The sequence below is a fragment of the Thermobia domestica genome, chromosome 15 (genome assembly GCF_964235325.1).
Source record: "Thermobia domestica chromosome 15, izTheDome1.hap1.1, whole genome shotgun sequence".
NCBI classification, from domain to species: Eukaryota; Metazoa; Arthropoda; class Insecta; order Zygentoma; family Lepismatidae; genus Thermobia; species Thermobia domestica.
The window spans coordinates 75,456,525-75,478,877 of NC_137468.1; the positions used below are offsets into that span (position 1 = coordinate 75,456,525).

Here is a 22,353-nt window from a genome sequence, read left to right on the forward strand (position 1 = left end):
GCAAGCTGCAAGACCGCCTTCTTGATTTGAAAGGTTAAATTCTCGCAACGGAGAAAAGTTATAAGGCACGACCAATACACATACAAATTTCTTACTAGAATTTAATTTCTGGATTGGGTAACTTAAATCTCAAAGCTTCGATGCTGAAAGTGACGATCAACTCCAATCCAACCAATTTATTAGCTTATTTGCTGTAATGTGTATGTTTTATTAAAATTCTTTTTCGGAGATAATTTGTATCCAATTTTTCCAACGTTAGAAACTGTCACAATTTTTAGTACGACTGAATTTGAGAGTGTTTATCACTTATTAGTTCTTATAAATTGAATAACTAGTTATTCTGCATATTTAATTGTAATTTCCATGTAAAAACTCTGTTTAGAAAGAATTTAATATTTATGTATATGTTAGGATAAGAAGTATTATATGATCTTCGCTTCCGAGTAAATTTGTAGGGATGAAATCAGTTTTACACAGAAATTGAATCGAGTTTTTAATAAAGGTCTGCAGCTCTACGAAAATTAAAAGTTCTTAAGGTATAAATCCTACAGTTTTCAGTAAAAGTGAGAGTAACTTGGCTTAAAACTGTTATTAATGGTCCACATCATTTTCTACTTTCAATACTATAAGATGAAAGAGAATAAGAGTATTTTTAGGAACTTCCCAGTACTTAAAATAACTACGAATTAAAGATTATCCCAAATGCAGAGCTCATAGTGGTCTGGTCTCTTGTAAATAGTTAAAAAGTGACCGAAAGCACACGAAAAAGTGACCAAAATCTCATCATGCCCCTTTTGTCCTTTGTCAATTTCTGCATCACCTCTCTGTTTGTTGTTTTGTTTCATCTTTTCTTCTTTACTTCTTTTTGAGCTTCCTTCTTTCTTAGGGTTTCTAAGTATGCTTTGTAGCTACGGTAAGCAGACTTAGCAGATGTAAGAAGCTTCTGAGTAAGTGGAACCAGTTCTGGCCTATTTCCGAATTTCTTCATCCCAGACATTATATTGAACTTAGCATCGAGAGTTCTCAAAGCCATGAAATATTCAAATTCATCATCTACTCTTAAGAAGAACATACAAGAAGCGTAACACAAGACAAACATGATGAATTACACAAACACACACACAATGTTGAGCGGAGCGTTAACTATTACGAGAGAAAACTAAAAGACTATTATGATAGAAGAAAGAATAGACACAGAAGGGTTCTCAACCCCACCTTGAGAGCTTAAGCATCCACCAACCATCCACTATGCTTTAGAAAGAATAAAAGCTGAAGTGAGAATAAAGCTGTAACAAGTTTCGGCCTTTTTCCATTTATTTTTATAATATTTTTCTTAGAAAACTGCCAATGCAGAACAAAAATCACATGGAAAAGTCACTTTACCTCCCAAAAAAGTAACTTTTAGAGACCAACTTAAAAAAAAGTAACTTTTACTTAAAAAAAGGGACTTGCTATGAGCCCTGCAAATGGGTGTTAATTGTTACAAAAATAGTCTCCTACTCAATTAAAATTCATAAACATACATGCAACAAGGGGCAAAATACTAACAATATTATTTTAATGTACAATATTTTGAAAATACTAGAAACTACACACAATATTTGACGTTGTTCTTCAACTGAAATACTTACAGCAAAGAAGAAAACAATCTGATTTCTATTATATATACACAACACACGCTCTCACTCGTTTTCTCTCTCACTCTCACACTCACTCACTCTCTCTCTCTCTCTCTCTCTCTCTCACTCACTCACTCACTCACAATCACTGTATGATTTTAATTACATACAAATAATTCATGCTCTTCACCAATGAACACAATTAACGTTAATCCAAGTCTAGTATCAGGTGAATATACGGAAAGGAAGATAGAATACATTCTGAATTTTTATTACTAACACAAAATAGACATGTGTAGAATAAATGTATCCCACAACAATCATAAGAAAATTAAAATAAAAGAAAGTACTTATATGATAATACGAAGAAAGGAAAAAAAGGAAGCACTATTATAAAGTCACACTTAATATTCAAGATTAGTACAACGAGACGTTAGTCCAAGTAAAGAGATTTCACTTAGAATTTTCAGTGTACTTTTGATCACAACCATCACGTAAGTACCTTAATTATTTTATATAAACAAATTTAACTACATTCTAGATAATAACTTGGCAATCAATACATGTATGTACAACTATGGCAGTCTGACACTAAAATGGACTGCGAGAGTTGTTTGTTTATGAACTTTTAATATCAGATCGTATAAATACATTAGTACGAATGACGTTTTTGAATAAAATCGAACTTTAGATTACAATACTTTCACAAGTGTGTTTCCCTGTGCGAAAAAAAAAAAAAAAGTCCTTCATTGATTTTTAAAGTAAATCTTTATTAATATGGTTTTGCTAAATTTCGAGAGAATCAAAATCCTGCAAACCATAATATTTCACACGTTTCTATAGTAGATTAGATCTACCACCAGGCGAACTATGATTCAGATCGAATGAGTTCGGTTGAACTCGTACGATCGAACCTCAAATTTGATACCCCCATAATTTCGGAACTAAACGCCTGTACAGTACAGCGTAATATTACATATGAGTACTAAGCTTGTCAAAAACTACAACCACGTCATGTTTCGGTCAAGATCGAAGAGTTTCATCGACTGCATAGAGAATTCTTTTGCGAATCACTCAGTCCAAACCTCAAATTTGATGGCTTATAACTTGGGAATTGAAAGCATGCACAACATAATATTTTACAGACTTGTACAGCAGGTCAACGTCTATCACCATGCTAAGTTTGATCCAGATCGGACGAGTTCGTTTGAACTCGTCTCGTAAATTCTTCCGTGAAAAATCAATGAAGGTTAGAAACAAATGAGTAAATAACTTACGAATCATGTATTGTTTGGAGAAACTTACCTCCGACGACTGGGTGACTGAAGTATCTAATGGTGGAGTTTCATAGACTTCTGTTTGGAAAGACTGGTTTGGTTGTCCATAAGATGGATACATATCTTGATTCATTCCCTGTTGAGGGGGTGGCAGTGGAGCTGATGTGTAGTACGTGGGTCCAGGGCTGTGCGTTGCTAGTACTGGTGGAGCGGCACCTGGGAGTGTCATTGGTGAAGGGGCAGAAGCGTACACATATTGCGACGGAACAGGGCTAGTAGGCTGGAAAGTAGATATTAGAATTTATATTCAAACCGAGGTCAGAAACAAAATTTACAATATAAATACTGAATACTAAATTTGTATTTGTAAAGCTATGATTACTTAACACACAAAGTTTTAAAATACGTAACTCTATATTTAATTTCTTCACATCATTCATTAATTAATGCATATTGCTTTCTACGTAGATTAACATTTGATTATTACATTACAATTTAATCAATAAAATAGACTTCCATTTCCCAACTACTAACCTTTAAAAAGAAAATAAAATGGATCGACTTTAGATTAGAATATCATCAACTGAACTGATTTTCCATATGAAATCTCGATACTCCATACGGAAAAAAAGTGGCCACGAACCTCTCTTTTAATGGTATTCTACTACTTACAAGCATAATTACATTTTATTAATGAGGCTTGCACCTAATGACTGAGAACACTAAAGAAAGTAAGCCTTCGTTTGCTATATTTCGTGAGGCAGTAAATACAGAGTTTTTCAAAGTCAAGTAAATGGCCAGATTTTTAATTTTTATATAAAAAGCTTCCATTTGTCGAAAAATATTTGATATTGTTTTCTCTTACATTATATTATGCTCACAAAAGAATACCAGAATATTAACTAGCCTATGGGCACGTAAGCAAATGTGAGCAGATATGGAAATTTTGTCACTTAAAAGTTATTTCTTCATCCTACCGTGTGACAACCCCAGAGTTTAAGATAGTGTAATATTAAGTTTTGTGTGCACTGCAGTTTGCGAAATGCAATGCAGTCGTTACACTTCTCTTCAAATTCATGCCTTGACGCCCGAAGGTGTTGCCCAATCTGACAAGAACATTACAAGGTGCGCCACTCTGGTCACAAACTGCTCGGCGGTTCAAGTACAAAAAATTGAACCAGATCCACCTTAATTCCCACAGATCTTCACACAAGGAAATCCACTTTCTCTTCATCATAGAGGGAAATATCCCTACCTACAGAAGCAAGCTATCTGGATGTGTAATTGGCATGTAGAGAACAGCATATAGATCATAAAGGATTCAAACGTCTGCAGGGCGCAGGATCAGGCGCGGAAGGTCCACGTTCGATTTCCAGTGAGAGCTCATGTGGTTCGTATTCACGTAACTCTGCAGCTCCACGTCTCATGTAGCCTCACTGCTGAAAGGGATGCAAAACTCAATCATATCACGGGAGCGTATGCGTGGTATAGTCATGGGTAAATTTCCTGTTCATTTTAGTATCAATACGATGATTTCGAAGTTTTTTTTAAATATTTTTTTAAAGAACCTACGTTTGCTCAAAAAAAAAAAAAAAAAAAAAAAACTTTTCAGTTGAACATTCCACGATTATGCCTCGAGGCTAAGGGAGACAGGGACGATAATGAACGAAGTGATGAAATGAAGGAAGTAAGTGGAAACGTGAGAACCCTGATTAAACCTATGCACACGGTATTTGTCCACCACAAATCCCACCTTGGCGCGAGCTGGAATCGAACCAGGAACCCTAGCAACAGAGGTGAAGGCTTTACCACTGAGCTGTTCGGTTTATATCTGGCTAGTTCTCAAAGTGTATTTACTTTATGAAAAGCCGTGGCACCACTACTTGTATTTTAACGAACTACCAACATTATGACTATTAAACGACACTGTAAACAACTAGGTTGTAGTACCTAGTAATTTTATACCATTTCCACTGCCAGTGAGAGTGATGTTAACGTCGTTTTAACAGTCCAAATATATAGGAATCAACTGAGATTGCGTCAGGGCTTTATTTTTTATTTTTATTTATTTATTTATTTTTGACAGGATGTAATGGAAGAGAATAATACGGATTTCTGTTTCACGTCATGACAAAACCTGAGAATGCTGGAGGATAGGCTTTGTTTATGTGGCTCTGCACCTGATTCTTCTTGGCTTACAAATAGGTTATCTTTCCTCTACACTGAGAGTCATGATGAATTCCTGGAAGCAGCACCAATTAGCCCTCCTCTGTCCATATTATGCACCTTTATCTTCCCTTATAACCGTATCAGGTGACAAAGATTTCCTGCAGGAAAGTTACTCTGCACTGGAGGTAAAAAACGGTATGTTCCTTTCCAGAGGTACCAAGGTACGAAATTACCCAAATGATACCATTACGCTTATTAAAAAAAAAAAAAAAAGACAAGTCTTTTACTTTGACCTTCCTATCTCTCTTTCATGCTTCTTTGCCACAGGGTGACAGTTTACCTAATGTTCTGCAATATGGCACCTGAGGAGAAAGTGGTTCGACGAATTCACGAGGCACCTGAGGCGACACTTTTGCTGGTCGGTGTATTTCTGCATGGATACTATTTGTGTTTGTCTGGCCACATTATCCTTAACTGTGATCCTTCCGATGGTTAAACATTTTCCCGACATTGTTTCACTATTCGGTTTCCCCCCCCCCCCCCCAAAAAAAAAGTGCGTGAAAAAAATCCATTATGTATTCTTCCCAACGGAAGTTCACTTTCGGTAGCATTTCACTACCATCAACACGATGCTCTACCTGCAAGCTGAGAAAGTACAGCAGGGGACAGCAGTGCTGTCAAATCGGTCGGATATAAACCGAACAATATTCTGTGTTTTAAATCTACGTGTAAAACGAAATCCTACAAGATCAAAGTTGATATACAACATTGCAAATTAAGGCCGTTACAGAATTATAAAAATTTACAATTTAAAGGTCTGTACAACATTAACAACATGAGTGTTAAAGTCCACGAGAAAAGATATAAAAATATGATGTGTTCTTTGTTGATATGAACACTAGGACCACAAATTACGGATCAATCAAGTCATAATTAACAAGATGTTGAAAATCAATATTTTTAAAGGATTATAGCTCAAAAACATAGTTACAGAAGAGTTAAATGGGGTCGGTCGTCAAACCTCGAAAGACATAGTTAAGTAGTTGTGGCCTCAAAGGTTCCCAACATCACATCGTATGAATTCTTTTATGGGGATATCTAAAGATCTATTTATGTGCCACCATTACTTAAGAGTAAATCTGATTTGAGGAACAGGTTTGCTGAGGCTCTTCCATTCATTATACTGCACATGTTGAGCCAAGTGTGGCAAGCATGGGCGGCGATTAAAGGGGGCAAAGGGGGACAGTTGCCCCCCCACTTTTCTGAAATGGCCTATTAATGTATATAGTTTCAACCAGGGAAATTCGTATATTAACATTGATATACAAATATTCAGATCATGTCTTCCCCCCCCCCCACTTTTAACGTCCAATCGCCGCCACTGGTGGCAAGGACTCTACTGTCGGTTGGATAAAAGCCGTGTATTAAATGGTGCTCACACTGAACACATGTAGAGGATGTATGTGGTAGCTGTTTTAATAAAACTTGTAGATTTATTGTTCCATCTCATTTTTGGTTTCTTACTTTATATCATAGGTAAGATATATTACAAAATTATTAAAACTCTTGATAAATCTTTGTGTACACCCGCTACATTGTAATTATCTTGTAAGCAATTATTCCGTTTCCCAATTTCCGTTTGACTCTTCATCGTGAAATGTAAAACTAAAAAAATATAGTACTTATCAGATAATAAAACACAAAAGTAAAATATATTGTATATACCTATAACATGTTCTGCATAACATTAACAATGTACTATCACAACAACTGCGTCGCAGCAACTGATCTGCATGTTACATTTTCTTATGTTGGTGTAAAGCAATAATATATTGATATAATGCTCAATACTCAAAAACTATTCATGTTTCTAAATAGCATTCCGATACAGTTCTGTACCAGTGAAAATCATTTATTACGTTTCATCAAGTAAGAAAATAATGCTTCATAACCGGTAAATAGCAGCATATTAAAATAATTGATCTTCACAACAAAATGTATGCAGAACAAACACAGAAACGATACAATCTACAGTAAGGCTTTACTTATGCACTGCGATTGTTGCATGAATTATGAAACACTGACCTAAGTTAAACGTTCCTATTTATTAACTGCGACACCGTTCTGAGAGTCAAGAACGAATGGCGACAATTTCCACTCGTTGGAAGGGGCAATTTGTGTGAAGGAAAATGGGTGTGTATATGAGGCTATTTATGCACGTCCGGTTTGTCGTGAGAGTTTCCCAGTGTAGCTACTGCCATATTGTTCTCCGACTTTGTACTAAATAGGAACAATTGAACTGTGCGGTTTTGTCACTCGTAACTTGACCGTATGTTTCCTTCCTATATCTTCAGCCCTTTATCTCTTCTGGATTCAGGCTTCTGATCGCTCTCGCACAAGACAATTGTTTCCGGACTGTTTATATTATGCTGTGATGGCGGATAGACGTAGACATGGATGAAGTAACTGGCGTCAACCTTGACTGCTATGTTTATCAGCGAACATTTTCCTTCTTTTCCAAACATTTTTTAATAACTCGCGCGAAAACAATAGGAGTAAAAATGGAGAAATAAATGTTCCTGTCATTTGTGTCGCGCATAGGCCTCGCTTGTGCATAAATGCAGCCTGAACATTTTCAATATACCAACCCAAGATTTACGAAATCTTACGTGTGTAATTCTATAAAGGTAACCAAGAAAGTTTTGTCGCTTTTTGTGAAGGTCTGTGTTCAATTAGCTCTAACAGCGTGAATTGAATTAGGGATACCAGAACCGGTTCAAGATACGGTTTTTCGGATTTAGGTATGGAACAGTTTTTTTGGATCCAGATCTGGAACCTGTTCCCAAGATCTTGTTCCGGAAACGGTTTTTCGGATCCAGGTCTGGATCCGGAACTTTGTGGCCATCCCAACGCTAAACCCGAGCTGCTGGCAGGCTGTGAACAGTGTGCTAGATGAATTGGTAGAAGCTACAGACAGGTGCTCAGGCGGCGTCCGCTTGTCTCATTTGCTTAAACAAACTGGGTAACTGGCAAACTCATTGGCTAAACAGGGAAACTCATTTAGCTAAATACCCACTGGTGGAGCAAAACTGTTTTTCTGGGGGCACAAGCGGGTCTGGGCGGGGAGGGCACAAGCGCATGGTCCTCTTTGCAGTGTTTTGAAGGTGAACTTTGTACCTCCTTTGCGGGTCTTTCGGGGCTTTCGGATCCAGGTCTGGAACCGGTTCCTAAGATCATTCTGGAACCGGGTTTTCGGATCTAAGTCTGGAACCGGTTCTGAAAACTGGATCTTCAAGAACCGGTTCCTCGAGGAACCGGAAATTTGTGGCCATCCCTAAATTGAATACAAATGAAGATAAGGCGAAGGTCAGTTATTGGTGTGGACATATCCAACATACTACCTGGTTGTGGCAATTCAGTTACACCATGAACTTGCGTAAGGACAGAGTGAACAGAACATGGGAACTCCACAGAGCGCCATAAGGACTTGTATGCTCTACGAGTTCAAACTGGGGTCAAACGCCGCTGCAGCGGAGCGGAAGATATGACAGGCCTTTGGTGAGGGTGTCGTGACTACGCGGACAGTACAGCGGTGATTTAACAAGTTTAAGGACGGTGACGAAGCGCTCGAAGACGCACCATGTGCCGGAAGACCAACACATGTACAAAATGAAGATCTTCAGATAGAAATTGAGGCGAACAGTGGCCAGACATGTGAGGAACTGGGACTACAACTCAGTGTGAGTGGAGAAACCATTCGGCAGCATCTCCATCAACTTGAGAAGCGTTACAAGTTGGGTCGATGGTTAGCATCCCACGAACCGGTTCCAAAACAAACGAAACCAACACTACACCAGAAGCTCCCCCTGTGTGTTTGGTGGACTGCTTGCTGCATCGTGCATCGGGAACTGCTACCAGCTGGTCAGAGCATCAATGCAACTGTGCAGTGTTAGCAGTTGAGCCGTCAAGAAAAACTCAAAACTCTGGAAACAGCACTTCTGAATCGCAACGGGGTTATCCTATTACAGGACAACGCTAAGCCACACGTGGCTAGGATGACCCGGGACACCATTCTATGCCTTAGATGGAAAACACTATTGCATCCGCCATAATCGCCGGACATTGCACCGTCCGATTACCACCTGTTGCATTCCTTGGACAATCACCTTGGAGGACAGTTCAATCCCTAGTAGAGGTGCAAAATGCACTTGATATCTCCTTTGCTTCACGGTCACCAAGTTCTAACGCGATGGAATCCATAGTCTTCAAAAACGTTGACAGGTCGTCGATGTTAACGGGGACTATTTTTGTTCTTCCAGGTGTGTCTTAGGTGACATATCGATGTTCGAAGGTGGTGGGTGAAAAAGCGACAAAACTTTTTTAATTACCTTTATATTATATTGTATCTCTGAAATTCAACTATTTTTATGCATATACATAATATTGTGTTGACAGAGTGAAACATTTACGATTTACACAAAATATTCAAAGGGAAGCATAAAACATTTCTTAAGCCATTTATCGAAATATTTTAAAATGTGCATACACCACATAAAAAAGTGGGAAAACAAAGGTCCACCCACGCTCAGTTACATATTACAGAACAAATAGGAAACAGCGACAAGTATTTTTGTGGTACAGCAAGGTAACATTAGAAGTGTTGACAAAAAAATAACTAATAAATAAATAAACCTACTTCTATTGCAACTTACCATCCAGATGTAAGAGACACTGTAGAGAAGGTATTTCTCTCTTCCAATCTCGAAATACAGCAAGTAAATTATAAAAAAACAGTATTACTAAACTGATCGTATTTGACTACGATCGCTAAACATGGAAAGTTATCGAGTTGCGGAACAAATCACCTGCCACTAACGGCTCAATACGATGATTAGATACGAGCCTTATTATAACAGATTACATAAAATAATTATTTTAAGTTGTAAATTTTCTGTCGCCCTCAATAACGAAAGGAGCTGAAAATAATTCTTCAACGTTGGAAGGCATGTCGTAATAAATAACGGCTCCCTTCAATGGGATTTTTTTTAAAGAAGAAGAATTGCATAAATTGATTATTATGTCCAGTTTTGGGTAGCATTTATTGGATTGCTTAAGTATTTGTTTGACGTCTAAATTTTATATATACGTTTATATTTATTAGTAGTTCCTATGGAAATACTAAAATGTATTAAAGTGCACTTCTGATGTTGGTAATGATTTGTTTGCTATACAGATATATATCTTATATTATGTATGGTGAAGTTTAGGTGTCGTTAGGCCTAACAATTACGCCTGAAGTATAAGTGGAAGATACTTCTGAAGTACCCAAAGAAGGAATCTTTATTATGAAATTATAGATTTAACAAAGACGTGACATTCGGCTTCTTCAATCTTTTATCGTTATCTATAAAAAGAATACAAAGCCAACTGGGTTAAGATTATGTTATCTATTGTTGTTTTAATTGGAAAGACACCTCTATACCCGAGTGACTGAACGAAGAACGTCACAGACAATACATCACAGTGTCCACAGGACTACTACAGTAAATAATATTAGTAGAATGATTTTGTTCGAATATACAGAATTTTAACAACACTAACAGCTATATAGTTGTTAAGCATGGATATTTAATATGGAGAACTGACAATCAAGAGTAATTTTCCTGTAACGCTTATATTGAAATATTCTCAACTTGTGGCAAATATCAGGTACGGAGCGAAAACGATAAATGAATGTACAAAATTCAGTACTGACAATACAATGCTGGACAATAAACTAGGTCCATGGCAATAAGCTAGTTCCATGGCTACTGACCTATGATTTCAGATGAACTATGGAGGGTTACATTAAGTGTTTAATGCAATACGAGATAAGGATGACATACATACATACATACACACATATATATCATACCACATTGTCTGAAAGCAGATAAAAAAATTGGGAACATGTCAGAAATAGGCACTAAGGTTTTATGAATCAGACTGTAATGTGTATATAAGAAGTTCGTATGATATTCTACTACTGCTATGGTACGTATGGTACTTAGCACAAGGGCTAAATAAAGAAAGTCTAGGATGGGCATTGTCCAAAAGCGCTCCCTCACTCACAAAAGTGACTGTAGCTTGTATGATAAATATGATGCTCTGCAGTTGGAACTATCAATACCTCTTCCTCAACAGAAGACTGTTCCATTGCGGGTTGATACTGTGTTGCATTACGGAAAGTGATTTACAGGCTGTCTTCAAGCCTTCATTGGTCAAAAAGCATATTGCCATGTTCCACGAAACGGGTTATCCGCAGACTGCACAACAGACCAAGTATACTTTAAATTGCAGTATGAAACACCTATCCATATTTCTTCTCCAATCTCATACTGATTATCACGTATGTGTCCATTTCAATCCTTTCTTACAAGATAATATTCGTTGAAGACAAAACTTCATCTTTCTGTCGGCAGCTTCTTCGGAATTTCTACAGCTATGGGATACAGACATGCCTGAATGGCACAAGGCTGTGGACGCACCATATTTTGATTGGATTGCTGAAAGTTACGGGTCTATCCTAACAGTATCAGCAAAAGTATTTGTACGCTTCACAAACGTTGAGTAATCTAATTACACGGAAAATTGACTGCCAAGATGAACAACATTTCAGACACTAGCACAATGTTTTGTATTTTCTTAGTACATTGCGAGCTCAAATTTTGATATTCTGTAAACTAAATAATAATAATAATAATAATAATAATAATAATAATAATAATAATAATAATAATAATAATAATAATAATAATAATAATAATAATAATCCTCTTAACATGTACCTTATTTCACTGGGAGTGGAGGATACAGTGATTCTAATATAAAGATGGTCCATTATAGATAGTTTCCGATTTTAAGATCTATTCAAGCAGTAAATTGCTACCATAGTTTCAACATCTACTTATCAGATTCGACATAAATTTTATTAATACTGAGTGTTTCAAAAAGAAAGAACAGATTTCATCCAAACTGTACAAGGTAAAAACATATTACGCACATCATTAGACACAGGAAAGTCCGAAATTGGTCTATGGTTCGTTAGGTTGCATTAACTCAACAAACCCATCCCTTCTAGCGCGGCAAACATCAGACCGGTAATCACCACTTCTTGCCACATTAGTTAACTGATCCCTAGTTACTGAATTCACGGCTCCCACAATTCGATTTCGAAATTCTCGAAGATTAGCAGGCATAGATGGGATATGTACTCCCATACATCAAGATCTCAGGAGGAAGTCTAGAAACCTGGAAGGATATAGACGATGAACATTATTTTGAGGACTTCTTCCTACCATCGTCCTGGGATTGTGTCGTTCAGGTAACGCCCGACCACCAAGTGGAAATAACAAAGGACATTATCTTGCATGAAAATGAAGCATTCGCATTATCTTGTAATTGGGAGAACAACCAGTTTTCTAGCATGTCCAGGTATTACAATTCTGTCAGTTTCCTTCGCAAAACAGAAAGGTCCATAAACTTAAGGAAGAAATGGCACAACACACATTTTATTACTGATCTCGCCATTTTAATATACGCAAAAATAGCGATCGGTGCTTCTGATATTAAACTTTGGACTTTCTTGTATCCATTGATGAGGGGAATATGTGTGTGTGTTTTTCACAGTTTGTATAGAATAAATTCTTGAAATCTGCTCTTTCTTTTTTGAAACAAAATATATGTTCACACTCACTTGAGAAATGACACATCTAAACGTCAAACTTATCATGTCTTTGGCTCACACACGCAACAACAGAAATATAAATTTACTCACGAAACGGGGAGAGACGGGGTGTTCACATGCCACTCACCAAAGAAGAATAAACGATAAACCACAACACCGAAAGAAGGAAAAAAGGACAAATAGGCCTCAATGTCTACCTGGGATAACGAAGACAATTAATCTACGTTGGAGATATTCTAAAAGACACTTCTGCTGCTACTGGGGCTTCGGAGGTAACTTGTTTTCTTCCACGACTTTCTTCTTATCTTTGGTTTTATCTAGCCACTGTCTTCGTATGTTTACAGGTCACGATGATCGTTCCGAATCGGTTTGTATTTCAACTTCTTTTCTGCGGAGCAAATTTCACTAAGCCACAAGGCGCTTCGCGACTCTTGCAACAGTGTGGCTATCTTGTCCTTCTTTCCATTTCTTTATCCACTTAACTATCCATACATATAAACACACACTTCAACGCACAAGTGACATGCTGGAGCACAGCTTATTTCCCCAAAAAACACATGCGCTTTCATTATGCTCAGCATGCGAAGTGTAACAGTACACTAATTCCCACCTTATGCATGTTTTAGATCCACCTAGCCTCCTCCTGGCATTAACATCAATACATTCGATCCAGAAGTACATATGGTACGGGTGATGATACGTACGTTACTGCTTCGGGCACATAACCACTATTTGACTACGTTATAAGAAAAATAAAATATTTTTAATGAAATTAATAAAATTAATGGATTTCAGAAAGAAAAATATCTGACCTTGCTAATATCTGAAAGAATTTGGTGCTTCCTGCGTCATAAAATGAGCTTTAACTTAGAAAGTAATCTGGTAGTAATAAGTAAACTATAAAATACTATCCACATGTATGACTTACATATTAGAAAAATCAACATTAAATTTACGCGATGTTTTCACGATCATTTTACTAGGGAAAAGTAGACCTTAACATCATAATATTTAGATTCTAAATGTATGCTTAAAATAAAACAAGAAACACAAAATGTCTACCACAGGATCACTTTCAAATTAATTCCCTACGAATTCTATTGGAATTTTATTTAAAAAGGTTTGTCGGGCTCCGATATGCAATAATTTCTGAAATCTGAGATTGTACGCAAGAAATATATTCTATAGGTCGTCCCAAAATTCACACAAGAAGTAATTTTGAGAAAAAAAACGCAAGTTTATAATTTTTAAAAATTGTAAATTTTTTATCGATTCATAGTATACAGGGTTATGTATGGAATAGCATATCGGGTAAAAGGCACCCACGGCTTTGTTGGCACATACGAATTCTTTTGTTGAAATCTGCCGTGACCGTTTTGTATAAATATGGCTGAATTTCGTTGATACAAAGTTCTATTTCCTCTTTCAAGGCATGAATGATCGTGGGCTTGTTGGCATAAACCTTACACTTCAACCCATCCAACCCTTAAAAAAAATTCTAGACGTTAAATCGCATTATATGGGGCGGTCAATTCTGATCACCAAAACGGGATATTACACGATGAGGAAATGACTCATGAATTGTTTCTCAAGCTGCATGGGATGTGGCGTCGTTTTGTTGAAACCAAATGTTACCCATATCTTGCAATTTAGGCATGTAAAACTAGTTTACGATGTTGTGATAACGAGCACCATTTCATTGTTATTCCTTGATCGGCCGGATTTTCGAAGAAGAATGGTCCGATGATGCCTCCAGTCCAAAATCTGCACCAATGACACGCTGTGGATGCATTTGTTTCTTAACAATCACTCGTAGATTTTCTGAACCCCAAATGTAACAATTTTGCCGATTAACAAAGACATCAAGATGAAAATGAGCCTTATCACTGAAGATGAGTTTGTTCCAGAACCCATTCAACGAACCCTCTTCGCTGTTCGTAGTCAGTAGGTTTCAGTTCGTGAGTCAATTGAACTTTCTAAGCATGAAGATGCAAATCTTTCGTGAGAATATGCTGTAGAGAGTTTCTCGAAATGTCAAATTCTTGCCCACGGTGCCGAATTGATGTTTCTAGACTCTTAGCAACACTATCACGAACTGCTTTGATGTTCTGTGTTGAACGATGCCCAAAGTGTTTCAATTCACGAATTGATCCAGTCTTCCTAAATTTTTATTTAATCTCCTCATAATTAATGAAATTAAATCAGTACCCCGACGAAAATTGCGAACTGTAGCTGCCAAACCTTCATTACTTTAAAATATTGCTCAACAATGAAAACGCATTGTTCTTTCGTGTAGCGCTCCATTTTTAATAACTCTGAACTGTCAGTTTTTTTTTTTTTTTTCAACGCCTTACCACACAAATGGCACAAAATTCAAATTTTGCGTGAATTTTAGGACCCATTACTAAATAAACAGTTTACTCAATGTTCTTGGCTTCGTTTGTCAGTGAATCATCGGGTTACGAACCCCTCCGTTTGCGAACAATTTTTCTCTCATCTTACAAGCAATATTTCGGGATACGAATATACACATACGCTCGTGTACTCACAGTTCCCCAAGTCCAGTAGTGATTTTGTGTGTTTGTCGTAAACATTATCTGTCAAAAGTGCTGTGATCAAAAAGTACTTTACGTTCTTTCTCGCACTTTTTGAGCTTCTTAGCCCTTATACTGTTTTGTTCAATTTACGACTACTTACTTGTTTTTAAAACGGTAAGGATATTTTCGTTCTATATTCTTCCTCACAGAAAAGCACTTACAAATGTAAAAATTGGAATATATATATATATTAGTGCCATGTTTCTGTGGCTAAAACGGTTTAATTTTTTTTTTTTTTATTTCAATGATTTAAAAAAATCTGTTTACAAACAGCGTTACGGAACGGATTAAGTTCGTAACCCGTTGGTCAACTGTATTAAACTGTAGTTAATGTAAGTTTTACTTGAGTGTAGCATTTATATTATGTTACATTTAAAATAAAAATGAACGTTTAAATATAAGAAGTAACGGGTTTTTACAGATGAACTACCAAGTTTACCTTGTATATAAGTGACAGTTACACTCCTAGTATCAATTTATCCATAATATTACTAAATGATAAAGAATCAGTGAAGTTTGAAAGAAAAGATCCTTAACTTCCAAGATTATATTGATGAGGTCTGCAACCATAAACTCGAAGTCGTTTGACCTAAACCGTGAAGTGTGCGCGAGGTTGAATGAGCGCAAGTTCTACACTGTGATAAGAACTTAAGGTCAAGTAAATGTGATGTTGGATTGATGATATGAGTTCAGAACGACGGAGTGTGAGAATGAACAAGAGATGTGAGCGTGATATTAGATTGTTGATGGAATGCGAGGTCGAGTATGAGTCATATCAGACTGGTGATGTGAGCGTGAGGTTGTGTGAGCTGATGTTCGATTGACGATTTGAGTATGAGGTCAAATAAGCGTGATATCAGACTAAAAATGTGAACGTGAAGTTGATATGAATTTGAGGTCAAGTGAGCGTAATGCCGGAGTGATGACGTGGGATGAGGTTAGGTCAAAGCTGGGCACCTCTGTTATTCTGATTTGAAACTTTGGATGAATAAAGCAAAAACAAAAAAGCCGCCACTGGTTGAAGTCAGTTGGTCAAAGGTACAGAACGCAAGATTTCTCGAGAACCTGCTGAGTAAACAACTTCTTACGGGGTAACGGAACTGTCAACTAACATGTTAACGAAAGTAAAAATATATTTGTGTGGTAGGCTATTTCAATTCTGCATATGACTTGTTACATAATTAGTGTTGAAATGGTTAATTGGACATATGAAAAGGAATTCATCAAACGGAAATGCTAATCATCAATAGATGTGGAAACGAACACGTTCAAGTATGTTCACACGAACACGTACGATCAGTTGTATTTTATACTTTAGTATGTTGTTATATTCTACAGAGGTTGTTCAGTCTACATTTGACCAATTTCGCCTTACCTAAAAATTTAGAAGAATCCATGGCGCCAGGTCCGTAAGTGTTCGATGTGTTTCCCTTGGTTCCTAACAATAGCCCGACAGCGTAATTTCCACTGTAATAGGCTTCTCTGAAGAACTGGGAGGGAAATCTTGTCCCATTCCCTTTGCACTGCTTTCCAAAGTCCTTCCACAGTTGTCACACGCCGTTTTCCCAAAGCCCGCTTCAGCAATCCAAATCCACAATAGTCCATAGGACTTGCATCTGGAGATTTAACAGGTACCTCATTGAAAGGTATCACCTGTATACCACTTGCCTCCTCCATCTCCCTGTAGAATGCGAGAGACGATCGTGAGGTATGTGATGAGGCCTTGTCCATGTGAATGTGCATCAGATTGGCGTCATTTCCGTACATTGTTGGAACCTCATGCTCGTAGATCGGCCGCATGGTCTGCTCCTGAAAATACTGTGAATTTATTTTGCAGTTCTTCGCCACCCTACGAATCTTCAGTTCATCTCACAGTAGTAACAGTAGCCAGTAACGACCATGAACCCTTTTGGGAAGGATTCTTTATCGACACGGACCCACCTCCTGAAGTTCTTGGCACCTTTCTTTCGGTACATGATGGCTCTCGGTTTGCTGCAGTCGGAAAGGTAAATCCATGCTTCATCGAGCGTTACGACGTACATCCACCTTTGTTTTGCCAGATGCCGTTCGTACAGCTTCCGGGCGTTACAGTTTCGTTCCGTTTGGTGGGCATTTGTAAGAAGATGGCCGCGAGCTTTCATGACTTTTTCCAGCTTGAGTTGATGGTGTAACGTCCGGCTCAAGACCCCAAAGACACGTCAAGACGATTAGCCATACACCTTTATGTTGGCGGATTTTCTTGCTTTGCCATTTTGCGAAGTTTTCTCTGCATGGTGGAGGTGGCCTTGGTGCATTCTCGCTTCCTAGGCAACTTGGTTCGTGATCCAAATGGTGGAGCTTCGTTGCCCTTGTACTTTTTAATAACATTTTTTATTCCACTTAAACTGATGTTGCAACCATTCTTCTTGCACTGTTTTCTAATGACAGAAACACTAAAGTAGGCGTTATAAACAGCCGCAACATAGCCTTCCCAAAACCGGCTTAGTTTGGGCGGCATTTTGGTCACAGAGCGGAAACCCACACACTTGGAAACAAATTTAACACAACACTCACAAAATGGTCCTATTTTGTGCATTATTGTAGCGGAAAAACAACTCCGTTCCCAGGAAGTCATGCACAACACTGCAGGACGCCACGAGCCAGGTCGGGTGAGTCCATTCTGCCCGGGAGGGGGAAGGAACGAAATCGGCCAAACGTAGGCTGAACAACCCCTGTATTTGCATGTGCTCTATGCTTTAAACACTTCCTTTTTTCGTTTTTATTTCTTTGGGACACTCGTGGTTGTAATGCTGAGTCCCCAATGAACATTTCAATTATTTTTAACAGTTCATGTTTAGGCGAGGCAAGGGCGTAAGATATGAAATTGAATTATCAAAGGTAATCGGTGAAAGGTTTATAGAAAAACGGACAGAGGTGTTTTATACTTATTGATCCAGAAAAAGCTTTTGACTGCGTGAATCGGAAATTATTGTTGGAAGTTCTAAAGGGTGGGTTGGACTGGAAAGATCGAAGACTCATAAGAAACACATATGAAATAACACGTAAATTTCAGAATAGGTGAGAAATGACAAAGGAGAGTGTAACCGGAAGGAGAGTTCGACAAGGATGTTATTTCTCGTCAATTAGTTAATACATATCTAGAAGAGATAGTGAAAAAGAGCCTACATAATGAAGACGGCATGGCGGTCCTTGCGGATATGTGAAAAGAATACCAATAAGATGATAGAGAACTTGAGGAAGGGCTGTCAAGAATATGAGATGAAATAAATGTTAGAAAGATAAAAGCCATGGTGTTTGGAACGAAGCGGTCGGTGTCAAATTTAGAAGTAGGAGAGAAAATACAACAGGTGACTAGTTTTCGATATCTGCGTAGAATTATTAGTGATGATATGAAGTACGAACGTGAAATAAAAGCAAGCATAGGAGTGGCGAAAGAAGGCTTTAGGGGGAACATTGTTTATTTTGCGGGTCCTTGAATCAAGAGTTGAGGAAAAGTTATGCAAGATGCTTCGTGTGGAATACTGTACTGTATGAGGTAGAAACATGCATGTTACGCAAAAGCGATGAAAAACGACTGGAAGTTTTCGAAATTTTAGTAAAGAAGAATGGAATTACGTAAGTCGAGCAGTAAACGAATGAGAGGATGTTAGAAATGGTCGGGGAGAAAAGAACAATTTTAGATGTAACCCAAAAGAGGAAGAGAAACTGGTTGGAACATTGGCTGAGAGGAATTGTGTCATGAGACACGTGCTAGTAAGTACGTACCAGGAAAGGTTGGGGGGAGTGAAGGAGGCTACAGTTGATGGTTCGAACAGAAAAATCGTATGTGAAGACGAAGAAGTTAGCTGAAGATTGTGGAGCATGGAAGCTTCTCAGTTGCAGCAAGTGACCGTCAATAATGGCAGAACACCTATGATGATTATTATAAGATATCTGTATCTCGGAATCTGTTAAGGTTCAAGACGTAAAAGTGAGTATTTGGATTTCTCATTTAAAATAATTAGACACGTGTTTCAGAGTTTTTCTCTTAATATTTGACCTAGGAAGAAAATGGTATGCGTACGAAAAAAGTAGAAAAGGAGAGATTACAATTAATACAACAAGATGGTTATATTTCGGAATCCCTTAACTTTCTAGACATGAAATTTGATATTTGGATTTTTTATTTAAAATAACTAAACAAATATTTCAGCATTCCTTGATATTTGTTCTACAACGGAAGAAAAGAGATGAGGACTCGAATTCATTTAAAAGAATTAAATACGGGTTTCATTGTTTTGTCATTTATCCTAGAATGGAAGAAAAAGGGATGAGTATCTCTCTGAGATGCCCATACGAGACGTTCGAATTTTGTGCGAGAGTTCCATGATTGTATTTGAGGGTTGCGTCCCTATCAATAGTGATCTGCAAGTTAACGTACGATGTGAACTACATGAGCAATCGCCGGGAATCGAACACAGGTCTCCCGCGCCAAAGGTGCCCATGCTAACCACATAGCCACGAGGGAGCTCCGCGAGACAGAGTTCATACGAATTGTGTATGAAGCGTGCGGAAGGAAGAACCCAATATATTGCAAACAGTAACCGTGGGAGCACTTACTAGTATTTGATAAATTCCATTCCAGTAATATAAAATTGTCTGATAGCAATGTGACTTTAAAAATAATACAAATTCGTGAGGCGAGGTAAAACAGAAAAATAAAACTTTAAATCAAAATTTCTTGCATTGATTTTTCTACCAGCTTCTCAACGACATTATGTAAGTACACATACAGTGCGTAAAACCTGAAGTTGAATGGAGGCGAAATATGATAAAAGTACTGTACAAATTTAAACGAGACCCTGATTACTGTACCCAAGTAGACACATTACAAATATTAACTGTTTAATTTAACTTACTGAAACTTTTATTGTATGCATAGTATCTGGAAATTTCTAAATTCTATACAAATTAATCATATGGTCACCGAAACTACTAAACCGCTTCTTTGAACAACACGAATTAAAATATCTGATAATAGCATTCCATTAATCACGAGAAAGAATGTCTGGCCAAAACAGCTTTTAGTTAGATCTATGGTTAGCAACGGCTCTCATTCTCGTTATTTCTGATTTCTTTGATCGAAATTTGTTACCTCGTCACGTAGCTGTTGGACAGGTTTATGGCAGAGTAAAAGTTCTTCCATTCACTAGACGAGTTCACAGGATTAACAGCTTATAACAAGCTTCGTAAAATAACTAATGGAAGTAAAAAGATCCTAATAAAATAAAATTTCGTGACTAGAAACTGTGTGACGTTTATCTGCCTCAAGATTCATTGACAGGGTGTAAGGGTAACATGCTCAAAAGCTGGTACTTAAATCATTCGTACCATGCCTGCCGAGGAATGAGATTCCTCACACATCCAAATGGATGGTCTTCACGAGCCAATAGATCTGGTAGTCCTCGTGATACTTCAACTATAATCTTAGGTAGACAGGGCTGCATCTCCCCTCCTCCCATAAACATACCTAGCTTTCACGGATTCTCAGAAATGGATCGAACTGTCAACTGTTGTCATACCGTGTGATTCGGTATCTTGCGGAGCCGAGACACCGAGGCCAAAGGACACATGTGACTATGCCTTCAAACACTCTGGTATGGACGTTGGAGATGCCGGTAGACTCCCAATCGCTAATGCCCCCCTCCCCCCAGTAAAATAATATCAAGCTTACCTCTTTCGTAACAAAAGACGTTATTTCTCGTATATTCAGAAAGCATAACTGTCTTCGTCAGAAATGATATATGTTTTTCAATCAATACTTCTTACCGAACTTACACATTCAGAAGCGACTGTAACTCGTACTGGTATTCTCATATAGCCTCGCTGCTGAAAGGGACGTTAAACTCAAATCAACTCGTACTGCTATAACCTGGATTCAAACTGCAATTTAAACTTCAAATATTTGAAAATATACCTAAACGAACGGGAATGGGAAACTTCGTGACGAGAAACTACACAATTTATACCGTTTAACAAATACTGTTAGGGTCATCAAATCTACAAGGCTCAGGTGGACAGGTCATGGTAGCCAGAATGGAAGAAAGTAGAACGCTTTCAAATCCAATCGGAAACGACCATTAGGAAGACCTAGGAACAGATGAGAGGACAATATTAAGATGAATCTTGCAGAAATAGGAATACAAAGTAGAAACCGGATCCAATTGGCCAAGGATTGAAGTCGATGGCCAGCATTTGTGAGTGCTGCATTGAACCTCTGGGTTCCATAGGCCATAGAGTGAGTGAGTGAATTATACCTACACGAAAAGCAGAAAAGCATGCATATATATATATATATATATATATACACCGGCATTTCTTTAGACAATAACTCGTTTTCGATTCTTTGATTCTTTTTCAACTACTTTCATTTCTACAATTACGGGAGTGCCTTTACATTAGTATTTGTGACTGGATGGATCCCGAACTAACTGTCGTGATCGGTTTTCAAATTGGTTATTGCCTTATTTATCTGCAAAGTTATCATTAATTCTGTTCTGGTTACCTAATTACACCAGCAATGACTAGTCACTTGAGTTTTTTGTGTTGCTTAATAAGACACCAATACTATTTGTTTTGGTACATTAGTATTTTCTCCGATCAAAGAGAAATACTCTTATATCAGTTGCAAATATTCTAATTGAAAATCCTATAATGTGAATTGTTTGCTTAATTAAAAATACGAACTGATATTCTGAATACACTCAGTTCAACACACAAGAAATTGGTCTTTATCCAACGAATTTCTTTCTTCACTGTTATGTCGTGTGAATAAATTTTGAATAGAAGGCTTGGGAAAAGCGTAAAAGTAAATTTCACCGTGCTCATCTGAGGAATACAATAATTCAATACTCTTCCGGCAGGAAAAGGGAGATGAAGCAAACTGTTATTTTTTTATTTTTATTTTTTTTAAATACCGATTCTCT

General features: G+C 37.5%; 1 protein-coding gene across 3 annotated transcripts in view; it reads right to left on the reverse strand.

The window, feature by feature from the left end:
• Positions 1-22,353, reverse strand: part of LOC145671093 (uncharacterized) — a 58,648-nt gene that overhangs the window by 17,293 nt on the left and 19,002 nt on the right. For all 3 annotated transcript variants that reach the window (XM_081739852.1, XM_081739850.1, XM_081739851.1), the window contains exon 5: positions 2,925-3,176. In XM_081739852.1, the coding sequence (XP_081595978.1) occupies positions 2,925-3,176 (252 nt within the window). The remainder of the gene's footprint in view (positions 1-2,924; positions 3,177-22,353) is intronic.